The sequence below is a fragment of the Schistocerca cancellata genome, chromosome 6 (assembly GCF_023864275.1).
Source record: "Schistocerca cancellata isolate TAMUIC-IGC-003103 chromosome 6, iqSchCanc2.1, whole genome shotgun sequence".
NCBI classification, from domain to species: Eukaryota; Metazoa; Arthropoda; class Insecta; order Orthoptera; family Acrididae; genus Schistocerca; species Schistocerca cancellata.
In genome coordinates this window covers 441,067,859-441,093,937 of record NC_064631.1, presented here as the reverse complement: position 1 = coordinate 441,093,937, position 26,079 = coordinate 441,067,859, and the positions used below count along the sequence as shown (strand labels likewise).

At 41.1% G+C, this 26,079-nt stretch overlaps 1 protein-coding gene across 1 annotated transcript in view; it reads left to right on the top strand.

The window, feature by feature from the left end:
• Window positions 1-26,079, top strand: part of LOC126088376 (peroxisomal acyl-coenzyme A oxidase 3-like) — a 65,382-nt gene that overhangs the window by 35,907 nt on the left and 3,396 nt on the right. Inside the window, exons 2-3 of the mRNA XM_049906515.1 lie at window positions 21,672-21,812; window positions 22,936-23,094. Of these exons, the coding sequence (XP_049762472.1) occupies window positions 21,690-21,812; window positions 22,936-23,094 (282 nt within the window). The 5' untranslated portion in view covers window positions 21,672-21,689. The remainder of the gene's footprint in view (window positions 1-21,671; window positions 21,813-22,935; window positions 23,095-26,079) is intronic.

Here is a 26,079-nt window from a genome sequence, read left to right as displayed (position 1 = left end):
GAATATTTGCAACTTGTTTAGGAATTTAAGAAAAGGAAGTCTCCTTTTTTCTAAAAGAGGAAAACAGACCGGAAACCGAAAAGTTTAAGAAATGGTTTATCTGTAATGAAATTGAGCTACTTCACCGACATATCCGAGAAGTCAAATACCTGTATCTTGAACACTAAGGAGCAAATATCGATGCACATATGTTCGAAACGAGTGATAAAGTTAATGCTTTTTGCAGACAATTAGAGCTGTGGAGAAGAAATCTGAAGCAAAATGCTTAGAAATGTTCGCAAATGTGGATGAATGTGTTAAAACGTACAAGGTTGAAATAAAACATGTAAAAAATGTTTTTGTAACCATTGAAACTATAAAGAAAATCGGAGTGGCCACAAATTAATGTCCCCGTTATAAATTTTTATAAAACCAACTCTAAGCGTTTTAGAGTGTTTCTTCAAGGCCACAATTAAAGAGTTTCATATAAGGCATGTGCGAGTACTGCTTAGCACGCTTGCAGTGATGACTCCTGAGTGTAGGCCACTAAAGCGTTTTGTGTTTTGCAGATTGCTAAGAGTGCATCTGTAATTTCAGTTCAATGTACGTTTCGTTTAAAGTTTAATAGTGATCCCTCATGTGGCAAAAGCATCCCACAATTTTATGGTCAGTTCGAAACGACCGGATGTGTGTGTGACGGGGCACGGGACTACCAAAAGTGTCTGAAGATCATGTCGATGTACATTCGTATTTGCGAAAGACGACGACGGAAGGTTTTAAGAAAATGTTTAAGCATTCATCTATACCAGTTACACTTTGTACAGCCTGTAATGTCAGGTGACTATGGTGTACGTCGTAACTTAGCAAGTCAAGTGTTGTAGTAGACGAATGACTTTCTTTAACATGTGGTGTTTAGTGATGAGGCAACTATTCACCTAAGTGGGAAGGTAAAACTCATAATGTTCGTATGTGGGGCAGAACATTCTCGTGAACTGTTACATTATCAAAGAGACTCCCCAAAATTAAATGTTTTCTGCCCTGAATTCCAGCGTCAAAAGTATGGTTCATCCTTTTTGCTGAAGCTACGGTAACAGGAGTGCCTTATCTGGATATGTTGCAAGAATGAATCTTTCCCTAATTAGAAGGGAACCTGAAAACTTTATTTGGCAACAACATGGAGCTCGTTCCCATTGGCTTCTGTTTGTTAGAGAGTGGTCGAACGTCAAAACTCCTGTTGGACTGGCCGTGATGGTCATTACGACAGAGCTCCACTTTCACCTGACTTGCTTTACCTCTCCGGACTTTTTTCTACTTCACTTGTATTTCCCCCCTACTAGGTTGTGGTCTGAATTTATATCCGGTCCTGGATAAGCTATAGCATTCTTCAAACAGTTCCTAAACCTTTTTTGTACCAGGATGTAGTCCAACTGATATCTTTCCCTATTCAAATTTGATATCCATTTACACAGTGACATAAAACGCCTGACAAAAAGCAAAGTCAAATGTGAAAACAAACTGAAATAGTTTCTCCTCAAATAACTGCTAAATATGAATGTAAAATGACTTGTTCCACATCATTATGATTAACTGCACAAATGATCCATGTAACATGAAACTAACTGCTCATTTCAACACACTATCCATTCATTACACTCAATTGCTTTTCCAAGTCATTTGCCATATCTGACAGAATTATCAGTATTATCAGTAAACCTCAAGGTTTTTTTTCTTCTCTCTGAATTTCAATTCCCTTACCAAATTTCATCTTGCTTTCCTTTATTGCATGCTCAGTGTAGAGATTGAATAACATCAGGGACATACTACAACCCAGTCTCATTCCCTTCTGAAGTTTGCTTCCCTTTAAGATCCTTCGACTCTTATAACTCCACATTTATGTATTATCGATGATACCTTCAGCTGTATTTATAAGTTCAGTTTAATTTTTAATTGATTTTGGTGTCACATTACACTGTCTTCAGGCTCCTCCATGGTACCATGTGATCAGGTGGATACTGGGTAATCATCACTATACATTTCATTGTGCATACAAAAATATCAGTGCCTGCTGTGCTGAAACTTTTTTTAGTAGTTAAGGTGTCAGTGGCAGCTGCGTTGGTTTATACTCTTCCATCATCAGCCGAAGTTGCCACCATTCACATCAAAAGTGGGAAATAGCGTACATCGATTTTTTCGGTAACCTCTGTGAGATACATAATTATCATTACCTGGTATTCACATCACCTGGTATCATTGAGACACATAAGGATGGTGTAAAGCAACACTGAAATTGATAGCAAATAAAACTTGATGTATAAATATAGCTGAAGATGTCATCCCTATTACATAAAGAGGTACTAATAACTGTAACAGCTGTTGCCCCATAATCTATTGAAAGATGGATTTATAGAGCATATAACAGCAGTCTGGTTTCTGTATGAATGGTCATTGGACTTTTGCGCCCAATATTTTATTCCTGCTACCTTCAGAATTTTTAAGAGTGAAATCTAGTCAACAATTTCAAAAGCTTTCTCTAAATACACAAATGTCATAACGGTGGATTTGCCTTTCCTCAGTCTGTCTTCTAATATAAGTCTAAAGGTATTCCACCTGTCTGATATATCCTGTATACAAGTTGGAAAAATTTTGTCATAGCTTGCACTTCCAAGAATCACAATAATTCTGATGGACTGTCATCTACTCCAGAAGCTTTGTTTTGACTTAGGTCTTTCGGTGCTCTTTCTTACTCTTCTTGCATCTCCATCCCTTCTCCCATCTCATTTTCATCAGCTGCTTCTTTCCTCTCTATAATATTATCTCCATTTCCCAATGTATAGCCCACTATTTATTGTTTCCACCTTTCAACTTGTCCTTCTTTGCTTACTACTAGTTTGTCATTTGAGTTCTCGATATTAACTCATTAGTGTCCACTGTTTCATTAATGATACATGTGACAGGACTACACTTTTACTGATTTTTTGACAACAATGAATTTCTGTAATCTTGTTATGCTTATTTAATGACTGTTGAAAATCTGTTCTTTCAGTCATCAAAGCATGGATTTAGGTTAAGTATAAAAATTGAAATATTTTATCATTCAGGTTCAAAAACTAAACAGTTTTGTAATAAATCAACAATCACATGTTATTTACTAAAATTCATTCAACATTAATTGTATCAGAGGTCCATATGCTACATTTTCAGCATTACAAACAAGTAGCACTAAACACTAATGGGAGCTGTTTAACGTTTTTATTTCTATTTTGATAACTTGTTTACAAGATTGAAGTTTTCAATTTTTCTTTGAAATAAGCTTTTAGGGGCACTTGGACAGAGGAAAAGTGTATATAGCCCATAATAGCCCCTTCCAAAGAAGAGTGAAATAGAGAAAGATGAAGAGGGCACTATTCATTCGGTCATAAGAAAGAAAAATGGTTGGTATCCGAATAAATAGCACGAGAACTCCTTTATTTCTACAGCTTTAAATATATCTGTGTGAACACAGTAACCGAAGTTATAAGATATTATCATCAGTCAAGAACACGGAACAAAGTTCCTCAATAACCCATCCCAACAGAATATGACAAGCACATTATTGGAATTGATCGAATGGATTAAAATGTGAATCAGTGCATGATTAATAAGCATAACGGAAAGCGACACTTTGCTATTTTCAGTTGATTATTGGATGTCACTGTATACTGTGCCTGTATACTCGTCGCAAAAATGTAAATACATTAACTCATGTAAGATTTCAGGATACTTGATGAGGTATGCAACTTTGCCAAAAATACGTGAATGGACACCACACTCCATTACTGTAGCAGATGAGTTCCAGGTTGATGTAATAAACCACCTAATTGTGAAAACATATTTAATCAAAAGAAGATGATGTGTTGGACAAAACTGTATGACACCAGAATGTACTTAGTGCTAGCAATGTAGTGTGGGACTATGTGTTGAATGTTTTGTTGCCTATTATAAGGCATAATTTGTTGTTTAGTGTTTGGTTTGTAATTTGTACTCATGTTTAATTTATTTTATTCAGAACGAAACTCTGAGACATTTTCATATAAGAGTATGTTTTCCTCTCAATAGTGCTTAGCGTTACATTTTTGGTACAGTATATTTTATTAAAACCAGTATAGTAAAAATTACTTTTGCGCTTTCAATGCTTCTTTCTAAATGTAACAAACAAGGTAAAAGTAATAAATGTAAAAAACTAAAAAAAGAGGGCTCTGATAGGATGATACAGCATCTCTTTTCAGCAGTGGTTTCTTTGATTTTCCTGCAGCTGGCATTATGTTTCTCCGACAGCCATCCATGATCCTATAGATGTGCATTTTCCCACTTGCCATTTCTCCCTAGCCATTTTGCACTTTCTGTCAATATCCATTAGCCAATAAATTATGGTCAGAGTTCACATTGATCCTGGAAATGCACACAGTTTAAAATGTGATTCTGAAATCTCTGTCTTACCATAACATAATCTGGCTCAAACCTTCTGGAGTCTCCAGGACTCTTTTACATATACAATTTTCTTGTACAGGTATTTGCAGTGATTAAATAACGCTTTGAGTAAAATTGTACCAAATGATTTCCCACTTCATTCTTTTCTCCTATCCCATATTCTCCTACTATTTGTCCTTCTATTCATTTTCCTACTATAGAATTCGAGTCACCATGACAGTTCAATTTTCGTCTCTCTTAACTATATGGATAGTTTCTTTTATATTCTCTAACATGGTTTTAATTTCTTCATCATCTGTAGATCCAGCACGCATATACTCCAAGGTGACAAAAGTCATGGATAGAAATATCCACAGATACAGATGGCAATAGTATTGCAGGGTTTGAAAGGGCTGTGCATTGGTGAAACTGTCATTTGGATAGTGTTTGCAGGTCACGGTCGCTAGATGCGCAGCCGGTTGGGGAAGTGTGGGGAGAGCGGCCGTCGTGGGGGTCGCAGATCGCTGTATGGCAAAGTGCATTTTAAACTGACACTTACATTCACAGTTTTTGTAAATATTAAGTGGGGTTCTCCACGCCCACACTTGCATAGTGACCATTCAGAAAGATCCACTGTCACCTCTGCTTTCGATAGTATCTAAAAACATTTCCGATGAAAATGCAGCGATATATTTTTGCCTGGCTTGTTAACCATTTGTTCCGGAGAAGCGTCATGAGTGGCGAATTTTGAGTAAAACCTACCCATTTCTCTGGTTTCCATAGAGAAATTTGCTTCTTTTGCCAAAACACAGCGGTGTGTTCACTTTTCACCTCACTAACATGTTGTGCAGACACAATTGCGAGAGAATTCTGAAACAGTGGTTTATTAAGTGAGGCACAGAGGAAAAGTAAAGTCAGTAGCTTATGAAAAAGCACATGCTTGGTACAAAAAAATGTATAACGTCTTCACATATGTCGTTCCAAAACCAACAGCTTTCCTATTTCACCAGCTGTCGATGGCTCTTAAAAATTACACTCTTTCACCAAAAAAGTTTTACATAATATCGATATGGTAAAATACTCTTCTCTTTGTGTGCTATCATTTGCCAAAATCTCATTTTGATATCTGAAATCGTTTATGAAATATGAGGAGTGTTGTGGATATTCCACTCTGGCCTGGCCTTGTCGCTGGTGCGGCGCAATCGCTAACGAGTGTGCTACATCAGATCAGTTTTCTCGTGATTGGTGACGGACAAATACCTCTACCCAAGTCTAAAGAAAATTCAATATGTTACCTAAATTTCATACGCAACAACATATTATGCAGTATGCACCGAAATCAAAATGATAGCCACCTCTATTTTTCATTGTACACTTGTCCGAATTTCGTGAAGTGTCTTACTTTCACGCAAATATCGCAATAACTATGACCATTAACGAAATGATGGGCGTATCATCACGAACCAGACATATAAAGCTATAAGTAAAGGAAAAATGAATTTTTTTACTGAATATCTGTACAATCGTTTGAGAAAGATTGCAGGACGCGCGCCTCGATTCTGTCGGGGAAAGGAGGAAAACACTTACCGGCCTCGCCTTCTCAATAAACGAATGAACTCGTCCAGCGCTTTGGATGAAAACTGGTCACTGCACATCGGCCACCGTATTCTGCGCGAGCTATTCTCAGGTGATTCATGTGGAAAGGTTTCTAATGTGATTATGAGTGCATGATGACACTTAGCAGACTTCTAATGTGGAATGGTAGTTGGAGCTAGATGCATGGGACACTCAGTTTCAGAAATCATTAGAGAATTTAATATTCTGGGGTACACAGTGTCAAGAGTGTGCCGAGAATACCAAATTTCTGGCATTATCCGTCACCACAAATAATGCAGTGGTCGATAGCCTTCACTTAATGACTGAGAGAATTGGTGTTTGTTTAGAGATGTCAATGCTAACAGACAAGCAGCACTGCATGAAATAACTGCAGAAATTCATGTGGGACATAAGACAAACATGTCCATTTGGACTGTGTGGTAAAATTTGGATTTATGGGCTATGGCAGCAAGCGACCAATGCGAGTTCCTCTGCTAACAGTGTGTGTCATTGCCTGCAGTGTCTCTCCTGGACTCATGACCATATCAGTTGGACCCTCGGTGAATGGAAAACCGTGACCTGGTCAGATGAGTCTTGATTTCAGTTGGTAAGAGCTGATCATAGGTTTCAGGTGTGGTTCAAACTCCTCAAGGCCATGGATGCAAGGCCCTGTGTCAGCTAGTGGCGGCTCCATATGGTGTGGGCGGTGTTTATATAGAATGGACTGGTTCCTCTGGCCCAACTCCACTCATCATTGACTGCAAATGGCTATGTTCGGCCCCTTGTAGATCATTTGCAGTCATTCAAGGACTTTATGTTCCCAGACAACAACTGAATTTTTATGCATGACAATGCACCATTTCATTGAGCCACAGTTGTTCATGATTGGTTTGAAGAACATTTTGGACAATTTGAGTGAATGATTTGGCCACCCAGATTGCCTGACATGAATCCCACTGAACATTTATGGAACATAATTGGGAGGTCAGTTTGTGCTCTAAATCCTCCACTGGCTATACGTTTGCAATTATGGACAGCTACAGAGGCAGCATGGCACAATACTTCTGCTGGGAACTTCCAGTGACTTGTTGAGTCCATGCCACGTTGAGTTGCTGCACTACACCAGACAAAAGAAGATCCAACATGATATTAGAAAGTATTCCATGACTTTCTTCATCAAAACTAGTAATTTTTTGATGAATCATCTTCATGTCTGCCTTGGCTATGGTAATGTGTTCATTACGTTGTTTGTAGTAGCTTACCTGCATTACTGTTTTCTTATTCATTATTAGACCTACTCCTGCAATGCCCCTGTTTGATTTTTTATTTATAACCCTGTACTTATCTGACCAGAAGTCCTTGCCACCATACTTCACTAATTCCCTCTATATCCAACTTCAGTGTGCGCATTTTCCTTTCTAACTTCTCTGACCTGTCTGCCCAGTTAAGAGATCTAGTAATCCATGCTCCGACCTCTAAAACGCAATTTTGTTTTTCCTGATGACAACATCCTCCTGAGTAGACCCCATCCAGAGTCCGAATTGGGAACTGTTTTATCTCCAAACTGTTATGCCCAAAGAGGTGCCCTCATCACCTCACCATTAAGCCACACACTAGAGGTGCATGTTCTTGTGAAAATAATGGTTGTGGCTTCCCCTTGCTTTCTGCTGTTCATAGTACCTGATAACAATGCTATCTTGGCTAAACGTTGCAAAGTCAGATAAGTCAATAAAAGGCTGCTGCCATTCTTCAGGATTCACTCGCTTGTTCATCCTCTCCACAGATAGCCCTCTGTTGTGGTTGTACATACTGCATGTTAAGAAAAACTGAAAGTAAATTTTGTGTAGGTTAGGCCATGGAAGTGTGTGCTTCTCAGCTGATGATAAGAAAATCATTTAAAACAGAAACTGTATGCAGATACCCATTGCAGACTTTGAATTCTTTATTACATATCTTGATTCCTTATTTCCTTTTCTGTCAGACAAAAAGAAGTTATTAATGATCTGCAGTGGGTTCAGTCTACATTTTTAAAAGGACCCTGAGAGGAAATGTTACCAAGAAATGCCATTTGGCTCTTACAGTTTGATTTTAGGAACTAGTCTTCCAACACATATGGAGCAAGATAAAAGAACCCCAACTGATGTGTTGTATGATCCTAGAAGCAAGAAAATAAAGGAGTACTCAGTGGTTAATGAACTCTCAGATCATATTCCATAGATAGTTATGATAAACAGCCTATTACCATAGAGTGCAGAGAAACCATTGTGGTTGCCACTTAGGGTAAATAATGATTCAGAGACAAAAGATGTTAGAAATAATTTGTAGAAAGATGACTGGAATGAAATAAATTGGAAATGAAATGCCAGTATCAGATTTGACATTCTCTATGGTGGATTTGTGTCATTATTTTAAAACAGCTTTCCCAGTAAAGCAGTGACAAAGGACCTTAAAAAAGCATGTTAAACTGTGAATCACTAGTGAGATTTGAGTACCTTTTGAACAAAGATAGTGAAATTTGGATGATAAGAAAAAAGGTAAAGATCCCACTTCACTTGAATATTATTCCAGTTACTCACACTTATTATGAAAAGTTATTAAAAAAAGTCTAGTATTAAGCAACATGATATACGAAGCTAATATCCAAGAAAAATAGGCCTAATTAAGTATTTATGCAAACCATAGTACAACAAGAGACAGCACAAGAGTTCACAGAGTCAGTTAACTCCTCTATTAATTTAAATAAAAAGATATTGCACGGGTATCCAGCAGTATTAATGATCATCTCTTAGTAGCAGAAACAACAGGGTCATGCAGCTCAGAAAAAAAAATCAAGGTCATACATTGGGAAACCAGCTTCCATAAACTTTATTGATCGTGTACTCTCATATGCCTCCTCGTTTGAATTTAAGAAACTAATAAAGCCCTTTCAGAAACAAAAGTTCTTACACGGATTGTGTATTATACTACGGAATATTAACTTTTTTCCTATTTTATAAAATGGGACTCCGCAGACCGGTACATCGCTCGCGACGCCTTGTCAACCAGTTGCATGCGACTCAGCGCCCGCGTTTCAGTCGATCGGATTTGCGTCGTGTCCTCGACATCAGCTATGTTTTACGTGATTTTGAAAATGAACGAGCAAATTTTGAACATAACTTTTGTGTGGGAAGTAGAAAAACATTCCATTTTATATGCTTACAAGCTTCCAGTCTACTACAGGAGGAGAGATTTGACAGACAAAGTGTGAAGTCGGAAAAGGAGTTCATATGAAAGGTATGTAATGTACCGTATATCTATTGTTTAAAAAATACCTGTAAATCAGTGGGAACAAATGTACAAAAAATATGTAAATCATACCTGGAGTATTCGTTGTGTCACAATGCCATCCTGTAAAATTACATTGTTGTGCGCAAACAAACCTGGAAACGGCGGGAAATGGCAGAGACGTCTTAAATCTACGATGTGTGTTAATTACGGTGGCGTTCAAATACAAAAGATTAAAAGAGCATAAACCACGTTTCCGTGAGTATAAATGTAATCACGTCCAGGTTTTCAAAATAAAAGTAATCGACAACACGTATTATTCATTCACAGAATTTAACTACAGTCAACATGAAATGGACATTCAAGTACAGTATTTCTATTGCCAAGGAAGAGAGGCACGTTTTGTTTAAAAAGTAATTTGCTAAATAATATCTTAATGCAGTTGCTGATGAATTAGCACAAATTGAAACGTTGTGATTTGCTTAAAATGTTGCTGCATCATTTGCGGGTTCACAATTTTCTTGGAAGTGTGTTGATGTATATTGTACACCTTCACGTTTGCGTATGTAATTGTGGAGAACACAAACGGCGTTGATAACATTCACTGTGTCAGGATTCTTGCAACGTATTGGGCCATTTAAAACCTGAAACTTTTCTGAAGCCGTTCCGAATGCACATTCAATCGTTTTCCTTCCTCTGCTTAAGCGGCAGTTGAAATTTCTTTTCACATGAAGTAGCGTGTTAAGAGGAACGCTGCATCTGCTACAAAATAATAGCGAAATGGGTTATCATTCTCATCGCACATTGATCTCGATGCGGATGGAATATCAAGGCCTGCCTGTGTTAGTGTTCCATTGCTGACGCGCGAAATATTCCTCCGTGACTGTTTCTTCCAGCATAATTCGTCTCTATTAAAGTAAATAATCCATCAACATCGCCGCAGGCCATTAGCACAACAGAGTGTATGCTGTGTAATTGAAGTAAGTTGAACCACTGTTAGCCAATTTTTCTATTCTGATATGCTTGCCATCCAGTGCTCCAATACAGTTCGAAATATTCCATAAATTACAAAAACGCCCGGCTGTCTTCTTCCAGTCCTCTCTTTTTTAGAACTGACGTATACATTTCTTTCAGAGCATCCCAAAATATTTTTGTGGTCTCCGCTGCCACGCATCCAATGGTGGCCTCTCCTCATGCAAATTACAATGAAAGTGATACAAATGTGCAGCCAGTAGCCAAGCACCTGTAAATGAAAAACTATATATAAATTTAGTTTATTAATTTATTTCGCAATTCTCTACATTTTATTACCTATTTGGCCCTTAGAAGATAGGTCTTTTTGTGTCACTGCCTGAATGCCAAGAGAAATGGAGGCATTCACGAACTGTCTTTGTTCAGAACCTCAAACCACCTCCAAGTGGCTGTAGGACAACATCAAAGAAGCCTTATTATTTGATGCAAGCAATGAAGTTTGCATTAACGTTCATGAAATCCTTAACCTCTGCTGCCATTGGAAATTTACCAGAGATCCCCCATGTCGAAGAAAATGTACTTTATGTTGTAAACAGTGAAGAAATCTCTTTTCAGCATCTTCCATGTTCACCATCATCCTTGTCAACACCAACACCTCCGCCAGAAACACCTTTAACAACCTTACAAAAGACTGCGACTAACGAGCTGAACTTTTCGACTCTGTAAGTGCAGAACAGGGAATCAGTGATCATAAGGCCGTTGCAGCATCCCTGAATATGGAAGTTAATAGGAATATAAAAAAAGGGAGGAAGGTTTATCTGTTTAGCAAGAGTAATAGAAGGCAGATTTCAGACTACCTAACAGATCAAAACGAACATTTCTGTTCCGACACTGACAATGTTGAGTGTTTATGGAAAAAGTTCAAGGCAATCGTAAAATGTGTTTTAGACAGGTACGTGCCGAGTAAAACTGTGAGGGACCCACCGTGGTACAACAACAAAGTTAGGAAACTACTGCGAAAGCAAAGAGAGCTTCACTCCAAGTTTAAACGCAGCCAAAACCTCTCAGACAAACAGAAGCCAAACGATGTCAAAGTTAGCGTAAGGAGGGCTATGCGTGAAGCGTTCAGTGAATTCGAAAGTAAAACACTAGGTACCGACTTGACAGAAAATCCTAGGAAGTTCTGGTCTTACGTTAAATCAGTAAGTGGCTAGAAACAGCATGTCCAGACACTCCGGGATGATGATGGCATTGAAACAGAGGATGACAAGCGTAAAGCTGAATACTAAACACCTTTTTCCAAAGCTGTTTCACAGAGGAAGACCGCACTGCAGTTCCTTCTCTAAATCCTCGCACAAACGAAAAAATGGCTGACATCGAAATAAGTGTCCAAGGAATAGAAAAGCAACTGGAATCACTCAACAGAGGAAAGTCCACTGGACCTGACGGGATACCAATTCGATTCTACACAGAGTACGCGAAAGAACTTGCCCCCATTCTAACAGCCGTGTACCGCAAGTCTCTAGAGGAACGGAAGGTTCCAAATGATTAGAAAAGAGCACAGGTAGTCCCAGTCTTCAAGAAGGGTCGTCGATCAGATGCGCAAAACTATAGACCTATATCTCTGACGTCGATCTGTTGTAGAATTTTAGAACATGTTTTTTGCTCGAGTATAATGTCGTTTTTGGAAACTCAGAATATACTATGTAGGAATCAACATGGATTCCGGAAACAGCGATCGTGTGAGATCCAACTCGCTTTATTTGTTCATGAGACCCAGAAAATATTAGATACAGGCTCCCAGGTAGATGCTATTTTTCTTGACTTCCGGAAGGCGTTCGATACAGTTCCGCACTGTCGCCTGATAAACAAAGTAAGAGCCTACGGAATATCAGACCAGCTGTGTGGCTGGATTGAAGAGTTTTTAGCAAACAGAACACAGCATGTTGTTATCAACGGAAAGACGTCTACAAACGTTAAAGTGACCTCTGGCGCGCCACAGGGGAGTGTTATGGGACCATTGCTTTTCACAATATATATAAATGACCTAGTAGATAGTGTCTCAAGTTCCATGCGGCTTTTCGCGGATGATGCTGTAGTATACAGAGAAGTTGCAGCATTAGAAAATTGTAGCGAAATGCAGGAAGATCTGCAGCGGATAGGCACTTGGTGCAGGAAGTGGCAACTGACCCTTAACATAGATAAATGTAATGTATTGCGAATACATAGAAAGAAGGATCCTTTATTGTATGATTATATGATAGCGGAACAAACACTGGTAGCAGTTACTTCTGTAAAATATCTGGGAGTATGCGTGCGGAACGATTTGAAGTGGAATGATCATATAAAATTAATTGTTGGTAAGGCAGGTACCAGGTTGAGATTCATTGGGAGAGTCCCTAGAAAATGTAGTCCATCAACAAAGGAGGTGGCTTACAAAACACTCGTTCGACCTATACTTGAGTATTGCTCATCAGTGTGGGATCCGTACCAGATCGGGTTGACGGAGGAGATAGAGAAGATCCAAAGGAGAGCGGCGCGTTTCGTCACAGGGTTATTTGGTAACCGTGATAGCGTTACGGAGATGTTTAACAAACTCCAGTGGCAGACTCTGCAAGAGAGGCGCTCTGCATCGCGGTGCAGCTTGCTCGTCAGGTTTCGAGAGGGTGCTTTTCTGGATGAGGTATCGAATATATTGCTTCCCCCTACTTATACCTCCCGAGGAGATCACGAATGTAACATTAGAGAGATTAGAGCGCGCACGGAGGCTTTCAGACAGTCGTTCTTCCCGCGAACCATACGCGACTGGAACAGGAAAGGGAGGTAATGACAGTGGCACGTAAAGTGCCCTCCGCCACACACCGTTGGGTGGCTTGCGGAGTTTAAATGTAGATGTAGATGTAGATGTAGAAGACAGCCAACATGAACACTCTCAAGATTGTGAAGCTGACAGAAATTTCTATGTGGCATCTCATTCTAGTCCACAAGCAATACCCTATAAAACAACGTTCTAAAGCTGATGAAATTGACAACTGTTTCATCGAGTTGTGGTTATCACGTAATGCTGATAGGTAATAACACACTTTAAATATGGTAAATGCATTTATTAGACACGAAGTAAGAAGAAAAAAACATGGCAGTACACAAGTTGCGCGCTGAGAGAGACACAGAACAAAGCAATTCAAAGAGATCAGAGTCAGATATAGGGCATTCTGTGCCAGAGACGCCACAGAGCCGCCCCCCCCCCCCCCCCCCTCAGTAGTGCGGAGCACGGCAGATGGAAGCATCATCACTCAAAACTGTGGTCGCCGTGCCAGCGCAGCAGTTGTAGATGGGGGAAAGTGCGAGAAGTAGGCGCACCGGAAACTGCGCTGCAAGAGTCCCATGCTGTCAACTGCTTCGTAGGTGGAGGGGCGTCAGTCAAAGGCCGCTTGGCGGCATTGGGAGGCAGAGCGTCAGCGACGGAGGGCTGATTGGAAGATGGGTCAGAGAGTAACCACGTCAGTTTCAGGCGATTAACAGACATGGTCTGTGGCAGCCTCATTCCACCCCACCTGTGTTGGCATTTTGCAGAGGTGTGCGACGACCGCATGAAACCGTTCAACCAGAACCGGAAGATCCATAGTATTGGCCGACAGTGAGTCCTCCATAAACTCTGCTGGAAGGAGGAGGGGTTCGCTGTATTAAATCTCGGTGAGTGATGGATTCAAGTCTACTTTATGTGCCGAGCGGATGCCCATCAGGACCTAAGAGAGGGCCAGGGACCATAAGCCACTGTGGCACATAAGCATGACTTTAAGGGTGCAGTGCCTCCATTTGACTAGGCCATTGGTCTGCAGGTTGTGGAATTTAGCAACACCGCAGATTTCTCGCAGTCGCGCAAAGAGGATGGACTCGAACTGTCATCTGTGGTCAGTTGTGAGGGAAAGGGGACAACCGAAATGTTCAACCCACGTGGATACGAAAGAATGAGCAATGGTCTCGGTCGTGATGTCGACAAGAGGGACCACCTCGACCCAGTGGGTTACACAATCAGCTGTTGATGAGATGTATGTGTACCCCTTGGAAGGGCAGAGGGGACCAACGATGTGGATGTGGATGTGCCGAAGGCGTCCTCTTGGATCGCCAAACTTGCCTAATGGATGTTGAGTGTGTCTGCCGACCTTGATATGCTTGCAAGGTACACACATGTGGGTCCAAGTGCGGCAATCGTGCTTCACGTTGGGGCAGATGAAGCACTCAGTAACCAGCCTCATCGCTCGCATTCCCGGGTGGGCCAAGCCGTCCAAAGCAGTAATGACCCTGTGCTGAAGAGCAGTAGGGACCATGGGGCAGGGAGTGCCTGTAGAGATGTCTCAAAGAACCAGGGTCGTTGACCTATGTAGGATGTGGGGTTGTTCAGAGAATGATGACTCATTGTCCGAAATGAATCGCTGTATATTGTCGTCTTCAGCCCGAAGTCGGGCAAGCTATTCCAAGTTCAACAGTGTGGTTAGCACGCAGATGCGGGATATGCAGTCTGCCACAACATTCTCCGCATGTGTCAGAATAGTGCTGACAGATGTAGTCCATATGGTGGAAGTTCCTTATCTGTATTACGAATAGAATCCACGAGAGGCTTGTGATCTGAGTAGATCATGAAAGGTTGCCCCTCGAGGTCACTACGGAAGTGTTTAATCGCCTCATACACAGCGAGAAGCTCACGATTGAAAGCTGACCACTTACAGTGGCTCTTAGTCAGTTTCTTGGAAAAGAAGTGGAGCGGTTGGGTTGATTCAGCAGTGCACTGTTGATAAAACAGCGTCTACAGCTGAGTCACTGTCATCAATCGTGATCGAAACACGGGCCTCAAGGTGGGCGAGTGTAACGGCTCTGGCGAGAGCATTTTTAAGGTTACCAAATGCGTTGAGCATGGGTTAAGTCAAGTCCAACTTCCGTTTTCCGGTAGTGTTCTTGATGGAGAGGGTGTTGGTGAGGGGCAATTGGACGGAGGCAGCCTGAGGAATATATCGGCGGTAAAAGTTTGTCATAGCCAGCAAATGACACAGTTGAGCGTAATCTTCAAGAAGAGGGAGATCAAGTATGGTTTCGACACGAGAACTCGTCGGTCGGAGGCCATCGGCAGAGACAGTATGGCCTAGAAACGTAATGGATGTGGAACAGAGTTGAGATTTATCATGGTTGATCACCACGCCATTGGCAGCGAGGGCCGAATGGACTGCATTAAGGTGAACTTGATGTTCCTCAGCAGAGGAGGAAAAGGTCAGTATATCATCTAAATAAGTGTAGGCAATTAACAGAGGTAGCAAAATGTAATCAATGAACCACTGCCACGTCTGTATAGCATTTTTCAATCCGTAACAGTATTTAAATAGGCTGAAGGGTGTGATGATGGCTGTCTTCATAATGTCTGGAGGATGCATAGGGATTTGATAGTACACCTTGGAATCATGTAAAACAAGAAAAACTTAGAAGCATGTAGTAATTGTGTGAAAACCTGGATATGAGGAATGGGGTAGTTATCGATGACGGTGCCATCATTAAGGGACCTGCAGTCCTCGCACATGCGTAAGGTGCCGTCCTTTTTAGGAACAAGGTGTCTAGGTGAAGACCAGCTGCTATCAGAGGGGCAGAGCACGCCCCAAGCCAACAGTTGCTGAACGATTTCCTTGGCACACAGAAATTTGAAGTACTAAGGCGTCTGGCCTTTTAATGTGCAGGTGGTGCGAATCCTGTGACAAGTGCCGTTACGGATGGCCGATACTCGTGAAGGGAGGCTGGCAAGATGGGTCAGGAAGGGGTCTGCAGGCAACAGCGGTTCACTGACCTTGTTGAACTGGGATGGCGTAGGCGGTGCGTTCGCTGAAGTCGGCGATGGAAGCTGCAGTATAGGAGCAGAGCATGGAGTTGTGTCTTGTACGAGGTGCATTCAAGTTCTAAGGCCTCCGATTTTTTCTCTCCGGACTGGAAAGAGATAGAAACATGCGCATTGTTTTAAAATGAGGTCGTGTTCATTGTCAATACGTCCCAGAGATGGCAGCACCGTACGGCAGATGGAATTTTACCGCCAGCGGCGAGAATGAGAACTGTTTTAAATACTTAAAATGGCGACGTTTTCCTTACTTGAACAGCGTGCAATCATTCGTTTTCTGAATTTGCGTGGTGTGAAAACAATTGAAATTCATCGACAGTTGAAGGAGACATGTGGTGATGGAGTTATGGATGTGTCGAAAGTGCATTCGTGGGTGCGACAGTTTAATGAAGGCAGAACATCGTGTGACAACAAACCAAAACAACCTCGGGCTCGCACAAGCCAGTCTGACGACATGATCGAGAAAGTGGAGAGAATTGTTTTGGGGGATCGCCGAATGACTGTTGAACAGATCGCCTCCAGAGTTGGCATTTCTGTGGGTTCTGTGCACACAATCCTGCATGACGACCTGAAAATGCGAAAAGTGTCGTCCAGGTGGGTGCCACGAATGCTGACGGACGACCACATGGCTGCCCGTGTGGCACGTTGCCAAGCAATGTTGACGCGCAACGACAGCATGAATGGGACTTTCTTTTCGTCGGTTGTGACAATGGATGAGACGTGGATGCCATTTTTCAATCCAGAAACAAAGCGCCAGTCAGCTCAATGGAAGCACACAGATTCACCGCCACCAAAAAAAATTCGGGTAACCGCCAGTGCTGAAAAAATGATGGTGTCCATGTTCTGGGACAGCGAGGGTGTAATCCTTACCCATTGCGTTCCAAAGGGCACTACGGTAACAGGTGCATCCTACGAAAATGTTTTGAAGAACAAATTCCTTCCTTCACTGCAACAAAAACGTCCGGGAAGGGCTGCGCATGTGCTGTTTCACAAAGACAACACACCCGCACATCGAGCTAATGTTACGCAACAGTTTCTTCGTGATAACAACTTTGAAGTGATTCCTCATGCTCCCTACTCACCTGACCTGGCTCCTAGTGACTTTTGGCTTTTTCCAACAATGAAAGACACTCTCCATGGCCGCACATTCACCAGTCGTGCTGCTATTGCCTCAGCGATTTTCCAGTGGTCAAAACAGACTCCTAAAGAAGCCTTCGCCGCTGCCATGGAATCATGGCGTCAGCGTTGTGAAAAATATATACGTCTGCAGGGCGATTACGTCGAGAAGTAACGCCAGTTTCATCGATTTCGGGTGAGGAGTTGATTAGAAAAAAAATTGGAGGCCTTAGAACTTGAATGCACCTCGTATATTCATCCCTGGCGGTGAGAAAACGACAGCAGGCGGAGGAACACTCGATACAGGAGCAGATTGGTGAGAAGACCCAGTAGGGGCTTGTGCTGGGTCGCTTCGTTGTGGTTCAGCAGATAGGCGACATATCGTACACCGTGCTTGTGACAATTCAGTGTACACAGAGGCAATGCAATTGCGTAACGCATCATTCTGGGTGCGAGGTCGTCGATTTGTGTACGCACGTCCGACAAATCAGAGAGCCATATAGTAATGCGCTCGAGCAGAGATGCACACGTGCAAATCATAACCAAAGAGGTGGAGAGCGAAGTTGTGCTGAACTCATTTGAGCACAGAACAGTAGAACCAGGCGTGTGGCGGAACGCAGCGGCCTTCAGGTCTGGTGAAAGTTCATAGTGGTGTAGAAAGTCCAACTGGATCACAGGTTCATCCACGTCAGTGACATGGAAAGTCCAACGGAACGTGTGGAGTGGCAATAGGCAAAGCGAATCCTGATGAATCCAAGGACTGCAATAGGAAAATGATTGCAAATCATTGCCAGGTTAGTGGTGAAAGTATGTTGCCTGTGAGCTTGGCCAGGATAATACTGATGTTGGCACTGGTGTCGACGAGAAAGCGAGTGCCCGATAACAAGTCAGTTGTGTAGAGGTGTCGCACCACTGAAGCGAGTGGTGTGGCATCAGAAAGTAGGCACCTGGAAGGAACGTGGCGGGACACGGCGCCTAAATGTTCCTGCCGGAATCGTTTGGGTAGGTGCAAGGTGCGCAACAGTTGCATGTGGCATCTCCGTAAGTAGCATGGTACCAGCACAGTGGGTAGGCTGGAAGGCGAGACGGTGTGGAGAGGGAGGGGGCCGCAGCTGGCTAAGTCAGAGCGAGGAGCTGCTCGAGCTGCAGCTTGGGCGAGGTCGGCTGCTGTAGGGAGGCTGCAGGCAATACCTCCTGTGGCAGCTCTTGATTGTCATCTGAGGTGCTGTGGCGAGCACACTGGCTTCTGCCGGCTGCATGCGAAACCGAAGATGCAGACGTGCCAGCCGACGGTGATGGAGGAGTCGTCTATGACAGGCGGTGTCAGTGATGAATGATAGCGTAAGCTCGATCAGCCGTGCGTAAGCGAACTTCAGGTGGGTCGGCGACATGGGACAGCAGGTGGAGTTGTGGATCCAAAGGAATTTTGACCATTCCCAATGTCCAAAGCGCAGCATCAGGTAATGCTTGAACATCAATTAATGCACAGAGGCGCCACAAAAGCTGCGAAGGTGTGCGGTCATCGAGGTGCTCGTTGTGAATAATGTGGTGGATAGTGTCCACTGGGGGGTGAGAAAGGCACTTGATGAGCAGTGCTTTCACCATTGAATACTTGTGTGGGGAAGGCGGTGAGAGAAGCATATCACTGATGAGGTCCGGATGAGCATGGAGGTTACTCACCAGGCTGACAAAATGTGCATTGTCATCCAAATTACCCTGTATATCCAGTAGATGATACACTAACATGAACCAAGGCTTTGGGTTATCTTTTTGCAAAGCAGGCAGCTTAAGAAACCTGCCAGGTATCACATGTTGATGCTGCAGTACTTACAGATGGAGATCCGTGCGAGCAGAGCAGGAAGCCCCAAACACGGGGAGTGCAGTAGTGGGTGACGGTATATCACCTGAGGCCTGTGTGGGGGGAAGAGGGCGGCTGCATGTAGCACATGGTGTGGAGTGTGCGGGTGCAAAAGTTGGCACGGTGTGTCCCAACTGCAGGCCCAACGATGAACATGGCGCGGGTGAAACGGCCAGTGTCGTTGCAACAGCGGGCGGGAGGTGGTCACAGTGCAGCCTTGGAGGGCTCACCTGGTAACTGGCGCAGGCAGAACGGCTGGCACTGTTACAAAAGAGGGCAGAAGGGGGTCATGGTGTAACCATGGAGCGACAGTTGCGGAATCTGTCACTATCAAAGTGACCAGTGTTGCCAAGACGGCATGGGGGGGGGGGGGGGGTGTGCAACACTAGGCAATTAATTAAGAATGTGCAACCCTTTGCATAGGAATGTTCAAACATTGTCATCATATCAAACCAAACCAAAGGAGACTGCTAGCTGAGAGGTAAACCTCAACGTCCTTAAATGGGTGATCGTCCACAATGTCATTAGGCGGCATGCACTGTCCATTGTTGAGCTGTCGCACTTGATGGTGGCCTTGTTGGGCCAGTTAAGGTTAACTGGCCACCAGCATGGCGAGGTGTAGATACTTATTCACTTTTAACCAGATGGGCATTAGGTGCACTTGACCACTCGTGTTCACAAGCACAGGTAATAGGATGAATGGCACTAGTGCCGAAAGACACTTGTAGATCCATTGTACTGAAGACAATGTGGGCTGGCACACGAAGTCCGTTAATGATGAAGAGAAGCACAAAATAACTCGTGATCATGCGACAATGATGTCAGGTTCACCACTGTGGTTATCACATAATGCTGATCGGTAATAACACACTTTAAATATCATCAATACTCAGTGATGGAGGAGTCGTCTATGACAGGCAGTGTCAGTGATGAATGACAGCTTAAGCTTGATCAGCCATGCGTAAGCGAAGCTCAGGTGGGTCGGCAGGCAGTACACAAATTGTGCGCCGAGAGGCATAGAACAGAGCATTTCAAAGAGATCAGAATCAAACACAGGGCACTCTGTGCCAGAGACGCCACAAGTTTATTAAAGCCAAGAAGGCCAACATTGACTCACAGTAGTCTAAGCCCCACAACCCGAGGAGAGAAGATAGGAAACTGTTTCTTCTTAGCTTGTTGTCTGAGCTGGATGAAATGAATGAGCAACAAATAAAAATACTCAAACGTAGAGTATTACAGTTAATCGATGAAATCATGAACCAGATGCCTACTCCACCACTGTTTGTCCCAATAGCTGTTATGCAGTCGTTGGGATCCCAATCAAGCAGTGTCACTATTGAATCAGGTGAAGATAGAGAACAGTAACCAAGACAATAGTGCCACCTGTCAGTTTTACAAGGTAGTTCACCCAACAGTTGGTCGACAATCAGTGGAAGGTTCTGACAGTGCAGCTTGAAAGTGAAGAAAGCTACTTATAAAACACAGTAATCAGTATGTACGTTTGATGAAATGTTATTATTTGTGTATAAAATAAATGAGAACCCTCTTACCTCAAAGTGATTAATATCCATTCTTATGCACTGACACATTCCCTCATTTTCATATTTCACTGTGTTATGGTGGGTGAAATCAGATGCACCAAATCACTGTAGCTATGTTTACTCACTCTATAAAAAAAAACAATGAATTTTGAATCTGTTTGTTGCAGCTCCTTTGTTGCTACAAACAGCCTGCAGTTTACGCTTCTTTGTACACATGTACATATGGATGAATCCAGAATTTCCTTCTTTTTTTCATTTGTAAGTAATAATAATAGAGGACCACATCTTCTTCTGCGCTTGAATTTGCACTTGACATGTCCTATGTAATTAAAAGATGCTCATGTACAACAAACAATACTCCTTCTCCTCCACACTCGCAAATGGCAACTGCAGTTTCTCATTGCAGAGTTGCACCGTGTGCGGAGCTGCATTGCAAGCCAGTTTGCAACCAGATATCGCTAACCCGTTGCATTGACTTTCAGTTGCTGGCCTTATAGATAGCAAATCCAGATTTTAAAATAACTTAAAAATAAAATGCTGCCCACAGGATATCTAAAACATACTCCCTCCTCTTTACAAACCATGTGGTTTCTTTTTTTTATGTTAAAAAATCTTTAGGTATAATTTGTGATCTTTCCCATGTAAGTATATCATTGTGGAGCCTATAAAGAAAGCAGTTTATGATGGTGCGCCAGTTCACATAACTTGAAGGAATGTACTTTGAGAAGACGTCTGAGAAAGAGAGAGAGGTGTGAGGGGGTGGGATGGGGGAGAAGGAGGGATAGAGTGACAGGTGACATGCATATGAGTTAATAAATAGAATGAAAAATAATCTTAAGTTACAAAACTGATGAATCCTGTGCTCTATAACAGCAACCCCAATCTCATGGTAACTGTACTCCTGTCATTGGTTGGTATAGTTATTGTTCAGTTTGTGTGCAGATTTTGAAGTATCCAGACCTAGTACCCCATTTGAGGTAAGTTGGATATGACTATTTTTAAATAACCTTTGATTTGCATTTTTCAGAATTTTGTCTAAGAAAGAATGGGATCTGAACTGTTGCCTGATTTCCTGCCCAGCCCTCTTGACAAATATCGTAGAAAAGCTTCTTTTGACTGGAAATCTCTGAAGCTACTCTTAGAAGATCCTGAAATGTTGAAATACAAGGTAATATTTGTGAGCTGGGATACCACTTTTGATAATTAGGTTGCTAAATAAGTCTTTATCATTTTTGATTACACTCACATTAATTTGTTACTAGGAAAGTGTTAACCATTTGTGTTTTGTCGAATGTTATTTGATGCATTGTAGTTGTAGGTATGCCATTATTTGTGCAGATGTGAGGGTATGAAGAGTTAAATGGAGAAACAATAAGTCTGTCCAATCTGCTCTTACTTTTTAGTTTATTAGAGATATAAAGGCTTCTAGAGGCAGCTCACAACATTTGTGCTTCTGTGTGGAACTGTAGTCTTTCTTTTAAGACAAAAAGGAGTTACAGTCATTGGCTGTGAGTGGACATTGATTTAAATCAAAGGGGAAAGTTGAAAATTTGTGCCAGATCAGGAGACAAACACAGATCTTCTGCTTAAGAGGCATGTGCACTGACCACATTGCCATCTGGATGTCACTGCAAATTCACGGACTACCGTGGGACACCTCCTGCCAGACCCACATTCTCAGCTTAGCCACACATTACAAATGTAGTGCCTCTTGTCCATTATCCTAATCACTAGTGTTGTTTTGCTGACTCCCATCTGTAAGAATTCGCACCTAGTGTGCATCTGCACTGAAGAAATCACTGGCCATCCTCACCTCAATATACAACATTTATTGTCTGTTCTTTTGGATATGTTCTAAAGAACAGACACCACATTCATATAATATTTCTTTTGTTTCACTGAGCACCACTTTGATGTGAGCAATTTGTAGCACTAAGGAAAACAGTTAGGAACTAATGAAGGAAACGAAGAAAGGTTAGGGTTTAACATCCCATCTATGTCATTAGAGATGGAGTACAAGCCTAGATTGTGGGATGATTCAGCCATATTCTTTTTAATGAAATATTACCTACATTTAACATAAACTATTTAGGGAACTGATGGAAAATCTAACTCTGCGTGGGTGAATTGGAATTTGATCCTCCATCTTCCCGAATATAATGAACATGCAGTAGTCATGAATTTATGTTATGCATATCAAATAAAAACTTAAATAGCTACAAATCTATACATCAAGACAATGTAAATGTCTGCATACTGTCATGTATTAATTGTTTCTCTGGAAAGAACAGATGAAAATATGGAAATTGTTTGAAGAGGATCCAGTGTTCCAACATCCAAGTAAGAAACTAAGTTTAGATGAGGAACGACACTTGGCTATAAAGAGAATGTATCGTTTAAAAGAACTTCAGAACTTAACAATGAAAGAGATGACAGAAGATCCTCGCAAGGTAAGATATGTACTATTGTAAATACTATTATTTACTGGGAAAAGGGTTATTTTAGAAACTGTTTACCTTTGTTACTTATGGAGTCAGCTTAATATTTATGATACTCAAGGTCAGAGAACTGTGTAACTAATTTAATGCAGAAATGTTGGTTATATTTTATAAACTCTCACATTTTCCACTGCCATTTGTAAACAGTATTGTCCTGGCATCAGACATGCACTGTTTTAATAGTTTGGCTGATGTGTGATCTAATGAAACTATTAGAACAGTGAAGATCTGATGCCAGCAGAATAAACTCCACAAACATTTGGTGCAGCCAAGCAAATCAGCTGTTTTTCAACAATGTTCAGGACTTAGGCACTCCATAGACCTTAGTCCAACAGATCTCCTTGACAAGTGTCAAGGTTCTGTGACAGTGCCGTAAGTGAGGCAACTGAGATCAGATTAGCAAAAAACCTTCTTTCAGTAAGATCTGGGATGTTTTGCTAAAATCAGTGAAAGAATGGTGACATGTTCAATTGAGTCCTGAAGCAAGGGAACCTATTCCCGTTTATCCATCTTAACACCAGGTTACCAATGTGGATCAAATGTCACTTTCAGCAGGTTATATGAACCAGAAGCACTTGTGAATGGATTGCTTACAGTGATATGTCACTTGAAAGGTGAAAGGATGATGTAATTAGTGCATTTAAAATGAGTAGTGGCATCCCTGGCCTCACAATATATCAAGTACCATGTGATGATGATGGTAAAGTTGCACTGTCAAAATACTTGCTCAAAACACTACATCAAGGTGGCATACCTCAGAGAACTTTGTGCTTACATTTTGTTAGGAATATGTGGATTAAACATAGCCAGTATTATGCTCCTTGCTTTTATGGTCCAGTATGGCGTCTAGCATACGTTATGCTTCAAGAAAACACACACAAAGTACTGATCATACGCTTTTGTATCAGAATATATATTTTGTCATTGGAACCAGAAATGATAAGGCACTGGTAATAAAATTGATCTGATTCTCTGATCTCCATATAATTTTACATTCCTGGATTTTTAACAGCAGATTTCACACTTTATATAGTTCAAGGCGTTTAATTCATTTATAATATGTTCCATCAGTATAAATTTGATGCCATCTTGACCTGACATTCAAAAAGAAGAATTTTACAAAGCTACACTCTAAAAATTTGGGTTACTGCAACAGTTTATTCTGTTTCTTGATGATAAGCACAAAAATTATGTGAATTGGGACAGTTCTTTTCTAGAAATCTGTATTGTAAAAGGCTGAATTCTTTCTCACCTACAGATATAAGTATTTTGAAAAACTGATAAAACCATAAGAAATGCATTCTCATATTGTAGACAAATCTAGTTGTTTGGATTAGATCAAATTAAATACACTGTTCTCTATGTAGACCCAAAGTTTGAAGATCCTGAAGAATGTGAAACATAAGAGAAAAATTCATGAGCATTTAAATCTAATGTCCATCCCCAGAGACTAAGGGTGTTTGTACTAAAGTTATAAATCTGCATATATATTCCATAAGTAACTGTATAGTGCTTGGCAGAGACTACTTTGTAAACTATTGTAGATTATGTCCCATTACATTCACTTACTGAGTGAGGTAAGGATATGCCTCTATGCACATCACAGTGTCTCTTATCTAGCTTGCATGACCCCTATATGAGATATACAATGATGGCAGTGTAATAGCCTCACAGTCTTTTTTGAATACAGGTTCAATAAATTTACTAAACAGGTTTTGTAGCAATGTCATCTTTTTCCATAGGACATTAATTTAATTTCACTGAGCAGCTCTGATACACTTTCATATGAGCTGTATCTTGTTGTTATTGTCCTGGCAGTGTATCTCTGAATATGTTCAAAGTCTATTGTCATGTCTTCATGATAAGGACTCTAAACACTGGAACAATATTCTAGAATTGGTTGCCCTATCATCTTGTATGCAATTTTGTTTAAGGTGCACTCCACTTTCTGATAACCCTTCCTTCATCTAAATCTGCCACTTGTCATCCAAATTACTGATTTCATATCACTTCTCAGTATCAACCTTAAATAGATATTCAAGATGTTTACCACTAATGTTGTTATTAGACACTATTGGTTCCTTCTCTTTCTAATATTCATTATCTCATAAATTTATCCATCTTTAAAGAGAGCTGCATTTCATGGCACTAAGTGGAAATATTGCCTAAGTCTTTTCATGTTCGCAAAAATATTAAGTAAGTAAAAAATTTAAACATACATTTGTTTTCAAGTTAAAAAGTTAAAAGTATCAGTAACAAGTAAATCTATACATACTAAATTTAATAACTTCTAAACTCTTATAGCAAATAAATAAATAGTAATACACTGTAGTGTTTACGCTTTTCACTGAAAAGGTGCAGAAATCAAAGATTACTAAGAATAGAACAGAATAGAATAGAATCTTTATTTGCCTTTCAATATGTTTTCCATACAATCGGCATCGTCAGTTTGTCAGAGTATGTGATATTGTTAATAATTGTTAAAGACGAGCAGATAGTATTAAGAGTAAATGATATATTAGTTACAGATGTATGCACTGTTGTAAAACTTTTTAACAAGCATTTCATAACGGTTACAGAAGAGATGGAGTTGTTATGTTCGGTAGCTGCTACCATGAAATATCACAGACCAGTCACAAAAATAGCTTCACTGATATGAGTATGACTCTCATGAGGAACAGTAAGCAATTTCCACCATAAAAAACTTTAAAATCAAAACATTCTAGTGAGTATGATAAAATATCAACAAAGTTAATTAAAGAGTGTCGTTCTGCATTTAACAATATATTAAATCATAGGGTGACCATCAATTTATCAGTGGAACATTTCTTGAATGGCTGAAGTGTGCTGAAGTTAAGAAAGGAGGTATAGGTATACCATCAAGTATGTGCCCAATTTCAATTTTGCCAAGATTCTCAAAAAAAATTAGAATGGGTA